Source organism: Rana temporaria, chromosome 6, assembly GCF_905171775.1.
Source record: "Rana temporaria chromosome 6, aRanTem1.1, whole genome shotgun sequence".
NCBI lineage: Eukaryota > Metazoa > Chordata > Amphibia > Anura > Ranidae > Rana > Rana temporaria.
In genome coordinates, this window is record NC_053494.1 from 169,013,121 (window position 1) to 169,030,199 (window position 17,079).

The 17,079-nt window shown below is 44.4% G+C and overlaps 1 protein-coding gene across 4 annotated transcripts in view; it reads right to left on the bottom strand.

Annotated features, from left to right (window-relative positions):
- The window catches only part of UBR3 (ubiquitin protein ligase E3 component n-recognin 3), a 266,744-nt gene that overhangs the window by 33,601 nt on the left and 216,064 nt on the right, over nucleotides 1–17,079 (bottom strand). For all 4 annotated transcript variants that reach the window (XM_040357780.1, XM_040357782.1, XM_040357781.1 and 1 more), the window contains one exon: nucleotides 393–517. In XM_040357780.1, coding sequence (XP_040213714.1) covers nucleotides 393–517 — 125 coding nt within the window. The remainder of the gene's footprint in view (nucleotides 1–392; nucleotides 518–17,079) is intronic.

The window sequence follows — 17,079 nt, forward strand, 5'->3', positions numbered from 1 at the left end:
AACAATTTGATGTTCAGTCTGCTTTAAGTATTTTCTTAGGCCGTCTGCTTTTTTGAAATATAAATCATGCAATGTAATAAATTCTGCTACCACTGCATGTTTACAGCTGACACTTTTATATAAGGGCTGATGTATGAAAAAAAAAAATCACTTTTATTTTTAATAGCTTCTTCCCCAACAGCCTATCTCACAATAGCTCTCACAAAAATAGAAAGCATTGATTTCCCTGCCGTAACAGTTATTTAAGAAACTTTCAATATCTAGCACTGGCGCATTCAAGCTTAATCTGCCAGCGGCAGCAGGAATGTGGGGACATCATGTTCTTGCTTAACCTTTCTCTGTGTTTTTATTATTTTCACATATTTAAAAAGTACATTCTCAGAAATACCAACTTTTTTGTTTGCTCCGCAGTCCTTCCATGTTGCACGTTCCTCAGGACGAAGCCTAATGGTGAACGCCATCAGTGCTTGAGTGTACAGTAATGAATAGAACACCTTCACGATGCAGCTAAAATGTTCTGCAGATGAAACAAATATGTGAAAATCATTTAATTACTTCCATTTTCAAGGGTAATAAAAAGCACGTGTCATAACAAGCTGCTGAATGATAAAGGGCTTTTATACAGGTATTACATATGCCGTCAAATGTATAATATTGTAGCTCCCCAAGCGCTTTAAGTGTCACTAAACCCACATAAATAAAACTATGAAAAAATGCTCCATTACATGCTGTTGAAAAAAAAAAAAAAGGCTGATCCTGCTGCTCCCTATCGCTGCCTTCTTTTTAAGTTCCAAATTTAGCCAGGGACTTTGAAGCTGTGGTGGCAGCTCTGCACATGCTCAGTTTTCAGTGAGCGTCTATGCTGAGCATTTCCTCCCCATCACATCCAAGCAGCCCATGTGACTATAGAGCCACCCATGTGGGCAAATACACAGTTGTAAATGACAGCCCACTCTCTCCCTCCTCCTCCTCCTCCTCCTCCTCCATGCCCACTGACCAGCTAAACACAATGTGGGAGGGATCTTACATGTATATTAATGGAGGCTTTACCTCCCTCTTATTTTAAGACACAGCCTGGAGGGGCGTGACACAGCTTGTGACTGACAGAAATCCGCCTACACCATGTTATTTCCACAAAAAAAAAAAAAAAAAAAAGGAGATTTCAATTAGATATGTGTATGACAATTTAAAACATGTGACCAGCAGCAGAGGACTAGAAGCTCCTCCTGCTTATGTTTCCCTGCATACAGGCTGGGAAAGAGCTGGGTCATGTGACAGCTGTATATCAATTTGGAAAGATGTACTTACCAGATTTTTTTTTACTAAAATAATTGTAGTGGCATTATCCACATACAGAAGGAGAAGGGACAATGTAAATTAAACTGTGTTGTGTATCACGTTAAAGCAGAACTAAATGAAAAAATTTATTTCTGAACAGGCAGGTTTTTTTTTATTATTATTATTACTACAGAAGAGACATGCAATATCTTTTCTGCAATAAAGCACACTTACCTAACTTTTTACAATGCTCTGCAGAATGTATACTGAGCTGCACAAGCACAGACCTATTTATATTCTGGATACACTCCTGCCCATGCATGGGGGCAATATCATACCACACCAGCCAATCAAAATGGCTAAAGACAGTCACCTGGAAGAACCCAGGGAGAAGATTATAGCAAGGGACTTTGCAGGCGTTGGAGTATAGGTGGTTATTTGTGCCTTTAGTTCTGCTTTAAAATATCCACCCAAGCGTTATACCGGTATATTGGTTTTCGATGACCATCAGTGGGTCCTAACTCCAAATCTAATAGTAAAATTACACATTTGGAGAGACTACCAGAAGAGTCTGAAACATCAGCTGGCTTCTGATGGCTTAGATTGGTGGAAAGAACTGGAAAATTCATTTTTTTTTTTTTGCACAGAGGAACAGTTAAAAATCAAAAAAAATAATGTATTGACTGCAACTTTGGCTCACTGGGGGATTAATAAAGACTGGCACACGCTAAAAAATATTCTCATTTCCATGCCTGGTTATTTTGTGCTTCTTGGGGCAAATAAAAGTAGCACAAGGCAATTTGTAAAAGGCTAAGTTCACCTTGGTGCTGCTGGTGCAACACCACATAGAACTTTTTTTTTTTTATAACATTATTAATTTGGCGCATAAAAATTGCACAAATATTTACACCACAAAAAACTGATGTATGTACTTTTTTTTAGTTCAGTTTATCATCTTCCACAATGTCATTATCTTAAAGGTTCTCATACATTTTCCATCAAGGAGTCTGCCTAAAGACAAAGTAAGAAGCTCATACTTTGCCATTTTTTTCATCCTGAAGCTTTTGGTAAAAACTTGCATGAACTTGGCTTTAAGGCAGTACTGGTCTTCCATTTATAAAAACATAGCTGTGAATGTTTTTATAGGTTACGATTTTATCTGCTTCTTGTAAGTACCATGTTATACAGAATTATGCTATGCACCTTCTTTCCGCATATGTCCATTTGGTGGAGTTTATGAATACGAAGGACACTATTTCCGGGAACGTCTACCCTGTGAGTCTACTTCAGCTTGCAAAGGCCGCGGCTGGGCTATAGCCGATTGCTGAATCAAGCTTGCCCTTTGGTAAGCGGCTTTGATACTCGGTGGTGGGTTTTCACTTAAGTGTGGAACATCTTTGTAGTTACTGTGGTGTGAAGTTTTGGAGTACATATTTCAAGATCGATTATTTGTGCACACATTGTATGGTGTACACTTGGACTATATGTATATAGTTTAACATTTTGGTTTCAGTGGACTTTATGCATGGTTCAGTGGCGCAGCTTTTATCCTTTTTTTAAGGTGGTAAAAAAGCTTCAATAAAAAGGAGATGCAGCACATCGTTTGAACAAGTCGGGAACAAGACTGCTGCAGATCTGACACATAGGAAATTTGTACACATTTTTCTTCAGGGACTAGCTGAAAGATCTCTATGTGCCAAATGCTTCAAAAGTTAATTTCCACTCTACTGTTAGAGGGTCAAGCCCACCAAACAGATATTTTAGTCATAGTGGAGGTTGTGTACGGAGTCTGTCCCAGGCTTCTTTTTTTTTTTTTTTAACAAGGTGCTTTATTTAGAAAAAAAGTTGCATACAAACATAAAATAGTTCATACATTGTCAATCCTATCAGTACAGTGAAACACAAACAAATATGAAAATGATGCATTACCAGTACCAGTGACTGCAACCCGGGCCGCCCAACGAGACAAGCAGCCAGCAACCCAGAACAGCACATAAGTTATCACATTGGTAGATAAACCCCTTACGAGAGAAAAGAGTACCGACTCAGGAGGGCCGAGAGGCGACCCCCCAAACCAGGAGAACCCCCCACACCCCCACCAATGCACAGCCGGAGGCGTCATACCATCGTCCAGGGTGCCCACACCTTATCATACTTCCAGACGCACACCCCCTATTTGAGTATGTCATTCTGTATAACGGGAGTGCCTCATCCACCAACTTCTCCCAACCAGAAACAGTGGGCAGAGAGGAAGAAACCCAGTTAAGCAGGATTGCCTTTTTAGCATAGTACAATAAATAAGCTATAAGCAACTTCGAGTGATGTGAGCGCTGTTCATCATCAGGAACCCCCAGCAGAGCCAAAGCCAGGGCAGGAGTCAGATTGAGTTGTAACCTAAAATTAATTTCAAAAACAGCCTGCCAATAGGACACCACGACAGGACACTCCCAGAACATGTGGATATAGGACACCACGACAGGACACTCCCAGAACATGTGGATATAGGTTCCCACTGCCAGATCACATCGAGGGCACTTAGGGTTACGGTGCGTGAACATCCTCTGAAGTCTCTGAGGCGTGTAATAGACCCTATGGATAAATTTAACCTGGATCAAATTATCCCTAGACGAGATAAGTTTAGGGCCGAGCTCTAGATTGTCCTCCCAAGACTCCTTATCCAAGGAAGGAATATCCGCCTGCCAGTGATCCCACAGTTTTCCCAATCGGACTGAGTTCTTACAAAGAAGCTCACCATAGAGGGTGGAGAGGGGTCTCTCCATTACCCCCGGGGACATCAATTCCTCAATAGGATCCACCGCAATGGTAGGAGGATGGGGGAATTCGGCCCTAGCTGCGTGCCGTAATTGCTGATATCTAAAAAAAAACATCCACCCGGGCAACTGAAATTTCTGAGCCAGCTGGGAGAAAGTCATAAGACTCTCTGCAGGCATATCTCCTAGAGTTTTGATCCCAAACCCAGCCCACACACGAGGGTCCGGAATGGTGCGAAAATGAGGAAGGTGTGGGTTACCTCACATGGGCTGAGCAGGTGACAGTTGGCCCGGCTGGCTAAAGCGTGCAGTAGCTACCTTCCATGTGGCAATAGTCGTTCCCGGCAGAGACGCATACGCCCGTGGGCCTCTGTGAATCAAAATTTCGGAGGTCCTGTAAGGATCCCAGAAAAGAGGCCCCAAACAGGTAGCCACATTTGATCTAGACCCCTGAAACCACCAAAAACACAGAAACTAAAACCGCAGCCCAGAAATATACCCGAAAGTCTGGTAGAGCAAGTCCCCCAACCTCTGCGGTAGGTACAAAGTCGCCCTGGCAAGTCTGGGAGATGCTCCATTCCAAATAAAAGAATGCAGGCAAGAATCTATTTCTTTAAAAAAAAAGGCAGCCGAAACAGGAATAGGACAATTGCGGAACACATAGGTGAACCGAGAAGAAGCAGCATCTTGATAAGATTGATACGACCCAAAAGATTCAGTGGAAGCCCCGCCCAAGATGTGCAATTCCGTTTAAGTGAGGTAAGTAGGGGTTGAAGATTAAAGTCAAAAAAGTCTGTCACCCGTTTGGACACCTGTATCCCCAAGTATCTGAAGTCCTACACCCAGTGGAGCGGAGTAGAGGAGCCCAGGACCGCCACCCCAACGTCAATCGGGAAAAGAATAGACTTCGACCAATTTAAATGCCCGAGAAGGAACAAAACCTATCAAAAATACACAGGGCCGCTTCAAGGGACGGCCCTGCATCGTTCAAGTACAGCAGAGCGTCATCAGCATAAAGGGACAATTCTCCTCCAAGCGCCCCACCCGCAACCCCCGATGACTCCCTAATCAGGATGGCCAGAGGCTCGAGAGCCAAAGCAAATAAGGAGGGCGACAGGGGACAGCCCTGGCGGATACCCCTATGCAAATCAAACAGGTCAGATAACCTATCTTTAGTATGCACCCTAGCTTTGGGAGCCTGGTATAACAGCTGAAGCCAATGCAAGAACTTGGGACCAAACCCATAACGACGCATGATCTTCCAGAGGTAAGACCACTCCACTGAGTCAAGCGCCTTCTCTGCGTCCAGAGAGGCGATGACTCTAGTTAAAAAAAAAAAAAAGGTGTCGCAGGTTGATGTCAGTTCCCTTCCCCGACATGAAGCCAGTTTGATCTACGTGGATCAAATCCTCTAACAGTAACAAGGCGGTTTGCCAGAATTTTCGCAAAAAAAATCGCGTCTACGTTCAATAGTGAAATAGGCCTGTATGACGCGCACTCCTAGGCATTCTTACCGGGTTTAGGAGACAATCACCGCCTCTTCCATAGAATCAGGGAGCTGACTCAGAGAGGTCAACCCTGAGAACAGGGATGTAAGCTTAGGGGCCACAAGTTCTGTGAAATTGGAATAAAATTCTGTCGGAAGGCCACCTGAACCCGGGGTCTTCCCTACCTGCAAACAGCCTTTTGCATATTGAACTTCCTCAAGGGAAATATCTTTCTCCAGACGGACCCTATCTGCCGTGGCCAGGAGCGGGAGCGTCACAGAGTCCAGGAACGTCAGCAGATCAGTAAAAGAGTATGTAGCCCTAGATTGGTACAAGTCTCGAAAGAATTGCATAAATCTAGCATTTATACTTTCAGGCGTCACAAGAAGGGAATCGTCAACATCTCTAACGCTCGCGATATAGGTCATGGGGTGTTGAGTCTTAGCCAGCCAGGCCAACAAACGGCCATTCTTGACACCATATTCAAAAATCCTCTGCCGGGTGTAAAACAAAGCTTTTTTAGTATTCTCCACATGATGGAGAGACAGTTGCCGGAGAGCCCTCTGCCAAAGTTTATACCCATCTGCGGTTTGGAGCAACACAAAATCCGCTTCACGCTCAGCAGCCTCCTCTTCCAACTGCTCCAGAGTCTGAGAGGAATCCCGTTGCAGCTGTGCTATGCGGGAGATGTAAGCTCCCCTAACCCAGGCCTTAAAGGAATCCCATTGCACCAGGGGGGATTCGGTGTCAGCATTCAAATTCCAGTAAGTGACTCCGTCATAGACTCCTGCTGTCCCAGGCTTCTTAGGTCTCCGATACTCCACCAGAAATATCTCCCTGCCAAAATTTCTGCTCATCTTCCTAGCCACCTAAGAGTTTTGAATATTCCTGTCAAACTTTTATGTTCCAGCACCTAATACTGCATGCTTAATAAATATTATTTTTTAGATCCATAAAGAAAAGTGGAACACTCTCATACAAGCCATAGCAGGTTAGCAAAATCAAGTGCAGAGATCTCACTAATAAAGACCCTGAAAGACATTGGAAATGATCAGGTTGTTTACCTTTCCAGTAAAATCTATGCTATAGAACCAAATCCTCCATTCTTTATACTTCACAATGTTCATGATGGCGCACTCCTTTCTAAGAATAATTTCTGCAGCCAGCTACTCTTCAGTCTCTTCTGGCTGCATCAATAGAGCAGTTTTATTATTGCCTTCAGCTGTCTAATCAATCACCAGACTTATACAGCAAGTTTTAAGTAGACTTTATTGAATACTGTGGCTCTGACGGTGAAGTGGGCATTTTATTTACTGGAAAAAGACATGAACAAGCAGTAGTGGAAGTGATGCGAACAGCAGAAAACAATGAAATAATCCTTATGGCAGAATGATAGTAACAGTGGAAAAGGAACAAAAAAGTACTAGCTTATATTTAGTACACCTGTCAACTCGTAGCAAACAATATGCTGCTGCAAAGAAGAGGGCAAGGGAGGTAAGGTTTTATATTCCTAAGCCAACTAGCAATTTGCATTTCTGAAATGGTGCTTTTTTGCCCTCTGACTTTCCTTTTCCTTATTCCAGGTCAATGTCTCAAAATACTGAATCCAGGAAAAACCGAGAAACAAGCATTATGACCTTACCCCCTTAAATTTCCCTCTTCCTCCCCATCCCCTTCGATCCTTGTGGAAGCAAGTCTTCCCTTTTTTCCATACTTCCACATTGTGTTCCAAAAAAAAAAAACACAGCCGCCTGCTGAACCCGACTACTCCTGTCACTTGACAGTCGGCAAATGACAGCGCCGCTCCCCCTCGCTGCTAATAAAGGAGTGGGGTCACCCAGTGGCCCAGCCCCTATGACAGCCCTCAGAAAACTTGTCCTCTGACGCAGTTGAGTCATCTGTGACATCACCAGATGACCCCCAGTTTGTCATAATAAGGCAGAGTCTGAGGGGCTGTCATAGGGGCAAGGTCATACAGCGACGTTACTGGGTAACCCCCTTCCCCCCGTTGTAATCATTAACATGTGTGTCTGGTTTGAAAAAAATATAAACAATCTTCCTTAGTATAAAATGTGTGCAATGTCCATGCATTCAATTTAGAAGTAATTGCCTTGCCTCACAGCAGTGGTGGCCGCTCCATGCGGGACACAGGGGTGTCACCCCTCTAATCCATGCGTCTGACCCCTAATCTACATGTGGGGCACCGGACGCAACACCCAATGTTTTTTTTTTATTAGAATCTAATTGGAGTTTCGAAAAAGGGTGGGCTTGGGGCACACCCACTTGTGTGAAAACAGTGAATATTTGCTATTATCTTCCTGCTTCTCCTCCCAGCCAATCAGGAAGCAGTAGGAGCGCAATTGGCCGAGAGGAGAAGCAACTGTATTGGCCAGTACCAGGGGACGATGTATGGAGATCCGGAAGATGACCATCGTCATCGGCTCTGCATCTGTCATCTCTGCATCGGCGCCGAGAGCCTGCAAGAGTGCCACCCACCGGATGGTCGGTTTGCCACCCCCCCCCCCCTCCTGCTTCGCAGTACAGTACTACATGAAGGTAAGTATGCGGCTAACAGATTTTTAACAAATTGGTTGTCAGCTGGAGAGAAAAAGCTGAATCCAAGCACACATAGGCAAAAACTGCTGGTAAAAGAGACAGAAGCGGTCTACGCAAGTCAGAGGATAAAGTCTCACAAGCCGGAAAATTAACATGCTTTTAACATCATCCAATTCAGGGACAGTGCCAGCAATACTACTGCACAAACGGTGGTTTGTCCAAATATCTCACCAATTCAGCATACTGCCTGCTCTGTCAATCAGATTTTTCCAAGAGCTTCTCTCCAGATATACCCCCGGGGTAGTTGGTACATTTGTATGGTAATGTTGCTATGCTTCCGGGGGCCCCAGGAAGATAAGGGGGCATGGTCGCCGTGACACCTCCCTTAGATGACATGTTGAAAAGCATACAAATTCTCTCGCTTGTAAGACTTTATCCGTTGACTTGATTAAACTACATTCCTTCCTGATTTACAGCAATTTCCACTCATGTATGTTTGACTTTTTCTCTCCAGCTGAAAACCACTTGCTTAAAGAACTGATGGCTGTCTTGGCTTGGATGATTGCTTCAATTTTCAAATAAAATATATAGATCAAGTTTATTTACTGGCCAATCTGCATAGTATCTAAGGCAGTGTTTCTCAACTCCAGTCATCAAGGCGGCCCAACAGGTCATGTTTTCATGATCTCTATTATTTTGCACAGGTGATTTGATCAGTTTCACTGCCTTAGTAATTACCACAGCCGTTTCATCTGAGGGAAATTCGGAAAACAGGACCTGTTGAGAACGGTGTTGAGAAACACTGATCTAAGGTATGGGGCACTTACTGATTGCATGTCACAGTAGTAATACCGAATATTAAATTGTGCTCATACCCAGATGAATATATTTGGTGGGATCTGCAGTAAGCCAAGCACGCAAGATTAACCATATTATACTTGTGCCATAGCTTATTGCAGAAGTCACCGTATGAATTTAGACAGACAATGTCTTTTTAATTTAGGATTTTATTATTTTGTGATTGAAATTGATAGGAGATTTTTTCAATATGTATATTTTGACATTTTTGATATAGACGCTACACAAATCATTCTAAAATAACCTCTTATTGACCAAGGGGTCTATACCTTTTAAAGAACTATGTCTATTATGTTGTTACAATTTTTTTGTCATTGCATGTTCATATGTGCCAAGAACCACTTATAACCTTTATCTGTTAAAAGCTGAAATGAGCTGAACATACATAATAAAAAAGGCCAATTTTCTACAAACTGATAACGTCACTGTAACTAGTGAAGAAACAGGAAACAGGAATTATTCAATATATACAAGATGGCTCACTCTACTGTGTATCAATGACAGGTAGAGTCAACAGATTGATTTTGATTGACATGTATGCAAAGAGTTTTATACACAGAAATAATTTTACATACACTAAAATGCAGGCTTGGCACTAACTGTACACTGTATCAGCTATGAAAATCTGTGGCCATTCATCTTTACCCAGGATATGCTATCAATCATGCAAGAGGCGCATTATTCGGACAATCAATTTTACTTTATACATAATCACGACAATATCACTAAATACAGCAGCTATGAGCTGAAACTTAGACATGTTCAAGTCATTATGTTCTGGAAACTTTGAAAAATTAAATAAAAAGATTCAAAGTATCATTTGTATTAAGAGACAATAGAAGCCGTCACTGCTGACTCCTCTTTGGGAAAATTCTAATTGACAGACTGTCATTCTGATCCAATAGTTTTGATACCTTCCAAGTCACTAATCCGGAATTCAATCTTCAGTCTGAATTCAAAATCTGCCTACTTGCTCCAGTGAGCAACTCAAAAAGTGTTGGGAGGCCGAGACAGCCAGCCATACAACCCGAGACAGCCAGGCAACTAACATTCTTAAAAGAAACATAAGATGCACTGTTAATTGATTTTACGTTTGGATTATATATTATTCCTCACTGTTCCAGTATTTTTGATTTCAGCAGTTTTTTGATCTTTTATTTTTAGGCTAAGCGCACCTTAGTAGTTTTTATTTAACATTCTTAGACGTGCTAAAGAAAAAAAAATAAATAAAAAAAAGGTCAAGTTCCACATTTCTGTGTGGGGCTTGAGTTTTCTTTAACGTGATATTAAAGTTTTGTTTTTTTGGTTAATAAAAACATTGTTATAAACGCACCTGCTCTGTGCAGTACTTTTGCTCAGAGCAGTCCAGATCCTCTTCTTGGGTCCATAGTTGGTGCTCCTGACCCCTCCCTCCTTTCGAGTGCCCCCCATAATCAGCTTGCTATGGAGACACCCAAGCCGAGCTGCTGTTGTGTCTTCCCATTCAGACATGGAGCTGTGGTTCGGCCCAGCCCCCTCTTCTCCTCATTGGCTCACTGACTGACAGCAGCAGGAGCAAATGCTGTGTCTCAGCCAATCAGTAGGGAGCGTCCTGGACAACTGAGGCTCTCATGCAACTTCACTGGATCGAGATGTGGCTCAGGTGAGTATTAGGGGGCTATGAGGGCCCGCTACACACTGAAGGTTTTTTTATCTTGATGCAAAGAATGCATTAAAAAAAACTGCCTTTAGAACCAACTTTAAGGCAGACTTGCATTGGTCCTGCTTGGTCCGATGTAGGTATCCTTATCCGATATCTAGACGGCAGCTGGGAAAGCTGAAAATCACTGTAGGACTCCACACTGCATACGAAAGTCATCATCTTCCATCCTCTCTGCACAGAGAACACAGGAGTTTGCTTGCTTGGCATTGCCACCTTTCCTAGAGAGCCTTGTAGGTTTTTACAATAAAGGGCTTTCTCTGGTTGGATGAGGGGTAGATTGTGACACCTTGTATTCATTATAAAAAAAAAAAAAATACAAGACATTCTCTGGACGGTGGTGATGTTGGATGAGGTTTGGCGTGTTCGCAAAGCCCACACGCAGAGCCGCCAGAAAGTCGGTACTGCGCTAATCACAGGCAGTGAGACATTGTCCCGATGCGCGGCGGCAGAGATTGGGAAATGTCTCACTGCCTGTGATTAGCGCAGCGCAGACTTCTTGGCGGGCTCTGTGAATACGCCAGAGCTCATCCTTAATGCTGAGCGAACACCTTTCTGTGTTCAGTGTGCAGAGAGGAAGTCACTGGAGCAGCACCTAGAAGACTGGATACTACAGTGATTTTCACCATTCCCAGCAGCCCTTCTTATATCAGATATGGATACTTACATTAAGCTAAGCTGGTCCATGTAGCGTTGCAAAAAAAATTATTCCTGGAGCTCCGATTTAAATCAGAACCTTCATCTTGGAAGAATAAAATAAAATATGCACTGTATTAAAAAAAAAAAAAAAAAAGCTTCATCTGAAACACTCACCTCCTCTCCAGCACTATCCTCACCGCTCTTCCATCCAGTGTCGGTACTTTTGAGGATGAATGATGCCCAGAGTAATACAACTCACTTCCGGTGAGCCTAGAATGTCATGGACACATGCCTTGGGGATGTGTCATCACCAGGCTGGTCTCACAACACTTTCATTACAATATACAAGTACCAAGTAATACACGGCTCAAGGAAAACACCTCCCCTGCTGCTCAGCTGTGCCTGCATATGAAGCGGGCACCAGGCCTGCTTGCATCAGGAACATGTAAAAGAAAAAGTCTGGATGGCCGAACTCCGGTACAGTCACCTATATTCCATATGTTAAAGACAACAAACCGTACAGCAGACGGTGGTGAAGTAACAGTAACAACTAACGCATTTCACACCTGAACTGGTGCTTAATAATAGCCGGACAGACACACACACATACACACACACACACACACATATATATATATTACACACAAACACATGTAGAAATCTTGATGACAATTAACAAGAGAATTGAAAACACCCGTGTGTAGCCAATAAGGCATCAACAGGTGGTCAAGTCTCCAGATCGGAACCTCGCTCACCCGTTCAGCCATAGATGAATAATAATAATAAAAAAAAAAAAAATAATCTGAAAAATGTAATTGTTTTTACATGGACCGGTCATCGCTGTCATTGGAGGTGAAGAGGACCTATGAAGTCAGTGGCCTGGCCAAAACACCAGCATAAAACGTATGTACTAAAGTGGAACTTTAGTGACCAAAAAATAGAATGCAAGGAGTTTTTTTTTCTTCCGTTTCAGATTCACGTAGGAGAGCGTATCTTTATTTTGGCGTAGCGTATCCTATTTACGCTACGCCGCCGCAACTTAGACAGGCAAGTGCAGTATTCACAAAGCACTTGCTCCGTAAGTTGCGGCGGTGTAGCGTAAATCGGCCGGCGTAAGCCCGCCTAATTCAAATGTGGAAGAGGTGGGCGTGTTTTATTAAAATGAGCCGTGACCCCACGTAAATGACGCGCCGATCGTACGGCGCATGCTCAGTACCATGTCGAATTTACGCCCCAAGATACACCAGGCCCAATGCCTGTGACGTGAACGTAACCTACGCACAGCCCCATTCACGTACGACTTACGTAAACAACGTGAAAAGATACGCTTGCCGACGTCCATACTTTGCATTGGCTACGCCTCATATAGCAGGGGTAACTTTACGCCGGACGTAAGCCTAACGTAAACGGTGTATCGGGCGCAAATACGTTCGTGAATCGGCGTATCTAGCTCATTTACATATTCAAGGCGTAAATCTATGGAAGCGCCCCTAGCGGCCAGCGTAAATATGCACCCTAGATACGACGGCGTACTAAGACTTACGTCGATCGGCTGAAGCCATATTTTAGGCGTATCTTGTTCCCAGAATACCACGCAGAGATACGACGGCGCAACTTTTAAATTACGCGGCGTATCAATAGATACGCCAGCATAACTCGATCGTGAATCTGGCCCAATATATGTACAGTTGATGAAGCAATAAAATCCTAGATTTTTTTCCAGGATTTTAATCCCTCAAGCTTGTTTGACTTGCGATTATTCTGCCTTTAGTTTTTAATATGACAAAGCTATACTACTGTCAATATGAATCGTCAAAGTTTATCTGGTTGCTGTGCATGGACTCTTATTCTAAGTGCGCCTCATGGTAAAATGGCCTTCATTTCTACCAGAATGAGACTTAACAGTTGCCATTCTGCATTTCTGCTGATGGCTAAACTTCCCATGTTACAAAAAGGTAATTTGCTCCTTCATGTGCTTAATGTTAACAACAAAGGACAAGAGCCAAAAACTTGCAGAGCCAATTGCTGAGTACAAGCAAGCTCTCACTGCAACTGTGCTGAATAATAACAAAAGCGGTAATTGAGCCGCTTGCGCAGTCCAAGCATTTGCAAATGCCATGCAGTTAAATAGTAGGCTTTTTTAGGAGATGAATAAATACGCAATTAAACATACCATAAAATAACTGAACACATAATAAAACCATTTCAAGGAAATTAATCTATTTCCAGATTACTAATCTGTGCAAAAATAAATTTGTTTAAGCTGTACATCTCTGCATCGCATGGACATTCCCCATGTTTTATACCTTTAAAACCCGCCAAGTACAGAAAATACCTGTTGTGCCAGAAATGCATTCAGCTTCTAATTTCTTGCTGCAGGCTGACAATACATGGCATTTTTTGGATTGAATGGTGTCATCCCAGCCCATCTGTCTTTCACAAACTACTGAATCTCTCCCACGATCCTCATCTCCAAAGCATAAGGACTCTGTTCACACTTATGCAAATTGAATGCGCGTTTCTCCACATCCAATTTGCATAGGAGAATGTGACTGGCTCTCTATGGAGCTGATTCACATATCTCCGCAGCATATCCGGTGCGGCGTGCAGAAAAACGTGTGCTTTTCTTGGTGCGTAATAGGTCCGAATGCAGCCCAAAAATGAAAAAACATCCGTCGTGAACGCACTGGCTTCTCGGCTCATTCATTGGATGATTGATGGCAGCGCAGCCATTGGTTCCCGCTGCTGTCAATCAAATCAATGACGCGGCGTGCCAAGTGATACAGTCGGCGGCTATGGCCACCGACTGTATCACGCCCGCATGCTAACCCCCTTGGGAGAGAGCGCATCCTTGCTGGGAGGAGCCGAGAGAGCCGCGAGGGACCCCAGAAGACGAAGATTGGGGCCACTCTGTGCAAAACGATCTGCACAGTGGGAGGTAAGTATATGTTTGTTATTAAAAAAATAAAAATAAACCGTTACAGCCCCATTAAGCGTTTTTTTTTTTTTTTTTTTTACCAGATAGCTCCAAACAAAAACACAAAACCAGAAGGTTTTTTTTTTCCTGCCTCAAAAATGCAAGTTCCAAATATGCCTCTAATCGTCCTAATGTGCATGGACACATAGGCGAACATTGAGCTGCTTCTACAGGCAAAACACAAAACTCCTGTAAAAGCAGCGATTTTCAAGCCAGTGTGGATAGTGTGCACGGACCTGGACCCCAAGAATGATAGTTCTATTTGACACAAAAGATAATGGCCTAAATTCAGATATGGGTTTTCTTACTTATTATCCAAGAGTTTTACAACTTCCTCTTCCTCTGTGACCGCCCCCCAGTCTATAGTTTAGACCTTGAAGAAGGGGACAAACCTCAAAAGCTTGTCCTAAAAAATTGCACGTTAGTGCAAATAAAAAAAGTATCACAACAGTACTGAATTGTTTTTGTCAGTGCCCAAACCGCTGGCAGCATATAACCCAAAGTCTTGGTTAATGGAAGCCTGGGTCTTGTGCTGTACAATTAAACACATTTTCAAGTACTTCTGCTTTAGTATCAGTCCCCTGCAGGAATTCTGAAGCTTATAGACATGGTAGTCTGATAGATTAGGCCAGTTTACATTCAGCAGTTCTTTTCTTGAGGAGTCTGTTTGCAGTGCCTATTTTTAAAAATACTATCTAGATCTTTACGAAGGGCTAACAAGAAGACAAACACTCCATTCTAAAAGCCCAGGAAAAAAAAAAAAAAAACAGATCTTCTAAACAGTTTTAGGACTAGATATAATTCAAGGGAAAAATAGGATTTTTGTACTCACCGTAAAATCCATTTATCGGAGTTCATGGACAGACACAGCAGCATCTGACCTTAGTGTATTATCCTCCTTTCTAGGAGATTGACGAGGCAGAAAAACAGCATGTTAAGTGTTAAACACTCCACACAGTACAGTACCTCCCAGGGGGCGGTTCCCCCGGGTACATCCCCCACTCTCTGCAGCCCCGGTTCGTAACAAGCAGTACAAACAAAGGAGGGGTGGGTGCTGTGTCCATCCATGAACTCCGAGAAATGGATTTTATGGTGAGTACAAAAATCCTATTTTCTCTTCCGTTCATGGACGGACACAGCAGCATCTGACCTTAGGGACGTCCCCAAGCAGTGTCAAAAATCGAGGGGTGGGAAAAAATACAGCAAACCAACTTCACCCCAAACAAAACAGAGCTCAACGGAGGAACTTCAACCTTAAACCGCCGCCTGCAAAACCTTGCAGCCGAAGGAGGCATCAGGAGATGCACTCACATTCACCTTGTAAAACTTTGAGAAGGTGTGGACCGACGACCAGGTCGCTGCCTTACACACCTGTAAAACAGACGCTTGATGGCGGAAAGCCCAAGAGGCACCAATTCTGGACACAGGGGGGTCCACTGACGGAGGAGAGGTCCACTTTTTCAGGAAGTCCTCCTCAAAAGGATAACAAACCGCAAAGCATTTTAGAACAGGAAAAAACTTTTGCGGCCGATCCCATTCCTTGTACAATTTTTTTTCCAGATAAGGAACAAAAAGGAAACACTTTTGCAGTGCGGGCCGGCTTGCGGAACCCAAAAGGGACCGACATCTCTGATGTCTCCGCCGAATCCTCAATTTTCTGAGTGTCCCGCACCGCAGTGATAAGAGCTCCCACTAGCGCCCTATCATGCGCTGACCCTGATGCAGAGTCATCCTCACTGTCCGTGTGGACTAGGCCTGCATCCTCTGACACCTCGGAACCAGGGCCAGGAGCAGTAGCTGGGCCCGATTCCGTGTCAGAGGCATCCCCAGAAGAATGCGGGGGAGGGGGCGCTTTTTACCCCCCCTCTGGCCACGCGCTGCTTCAATCCTGGCAAAACACCTCTAGGACTGCCGTCATAGCATCCACAGAGGCCGCAGGTACAGGGGCACCAAGGGTTAACTCTGGCATGTCTGGGGGAGAAGCATCCGGTTCGGACGCCATGCTGATCCACCCTTTTGCCACCCTTGGAATGCAAGGCAAGACCCACAGGCCACCCTCCCGGCCCGCAGCATAGAACAGGGTACCCCCCAGAGGACTCACCACCCGACCAGGCCTGTACTGCTGCTGTCTGCCCCAGTGCGCTGCTCCGTGCTTTGCCGTCCCTCAGGAAGTGTGCTGGAGCCGTTCGCGCCGTTTTTTCAGCCACTAAAGGCAAAAACCCATTCCAAAATGGCCGCCGACATGCAAAAAGAGCATGTGGGCTACAAGAAATGGCCACAGATCTCCAATAAAGGCGCCCGGCGCCACCAAAATGGCAGCCGCAATTGCAGTAAAAAAAAAAAAACACAGTGAAAACACCCGGGACCCCCGGGCGGTCCCCCCCGCACACACGGCAGTTAAACAGCACCCCCAAGCAGACACAGCCTCCAGCCACTGGATGAAGCCCCCCCAGGCGGACCCCCCACCTCACGGCCAACCCCGCCACCCAGAACGTGGGGAAAGGAGGGAGAGGAAGGGAGAGAGGAAAGCACCAGCCGCACCACCCTGCCAAAGCAAGGGGACTGCTACTTACTCGTCCTGCGACCACCGGCTGAGACATCCCGGACAGAACCAACGTCCGCATAGTTACGGCATGGCTGTCGGCACGGCACACTGACGCAGACATAGAGCCCGGTCATGTGTGCCCTGAAGCGTATAGCTCACCGGCCACCCCTGGAGCAACGGGGCATGTCGTGGACGGCCCAGCGCGTAGCTAAAGGCCGGCACACGCTCGATGGCCGAACTTGGGGGGGACTACAAGGATCAAGGATCCA